Below are 381 nucleotides of genomic sequence, written 5' to 3'. Positions count from 1 at the left end.
AGTCCGACGGCCCGGGAGGCCTGCCCCCTCTGCTGTGTCCCACCAGCCTGGGTGTCTGCAGCGTCGTCACCCTCTCGGTGTCGTCTAGGTCGCCTGCAGGTATGAGCGCCGTGGGAACCCAAACATCGGAGCCTGGGGGACGGGCCCCCCGTGGCAGGCTTCTCCCTGGGACCTGGCCCTCCCCTCCCTGCCCACCCCCGGCTGCTGGGACCCTGCAGACGGCTTGTCCCGCCGGGCAGCCTCGTGGGAACGGTCCTTTCTCGGCGTCCGAGGCTGCCCGTGCGTCGGGAGTTAGGAGTGGGAGGTGCCGCCCTCCCTGGGGGCGGGGTCTGCGCCTCGTGACCAGGTCCTGCCTCGTGGGCAGTCGGGGGTGGGGTGGCC

The 381-nt window shown here is 72.4% G+C and overlaps 1 protein-coding gene across 1 annotated transcript in view; it reads left to right on the top strand.

Moving 5' to 3' along the window:
• Nucleotides 1–381, top strand: part of FAAP100 (Fanconi anemia core complex associated protein 100) — a gene marked incomplete at its 5' end in the record, with an annotated part of 9,029 nt that overhangs the window by 3,913 nt on the left and 4,735 nt on the right. Inside the window, one exon of the mRNA XM_006753061.1 lies at nt 47–99. Within this exon, the coding sequence (XP_006753124.1) occupies nt 47–99 (53 nt within the window). The remainder of the gene's footprint in view (nt 1–46; nt 100–381) is intronic.

Source organism: Myotis davidii, unplaced genomic scaffold (genome assembly GCF_000327345.1).
Source record: "Myotis davidii unplaced genomic scaffold, ASM32734v1 scaffold211, whole genome shotgun sequence".
In the NCBI taxonomy this organism is placed as follows: Eukaryota; Metazoa; Chordata; class Mammalia; order Chiroptera; family Vespertilionidae; genus Myotis; species Myotis davidii.
This window is presented reverse-complemented; position numbering and strand designations above follow the sequence as displayed.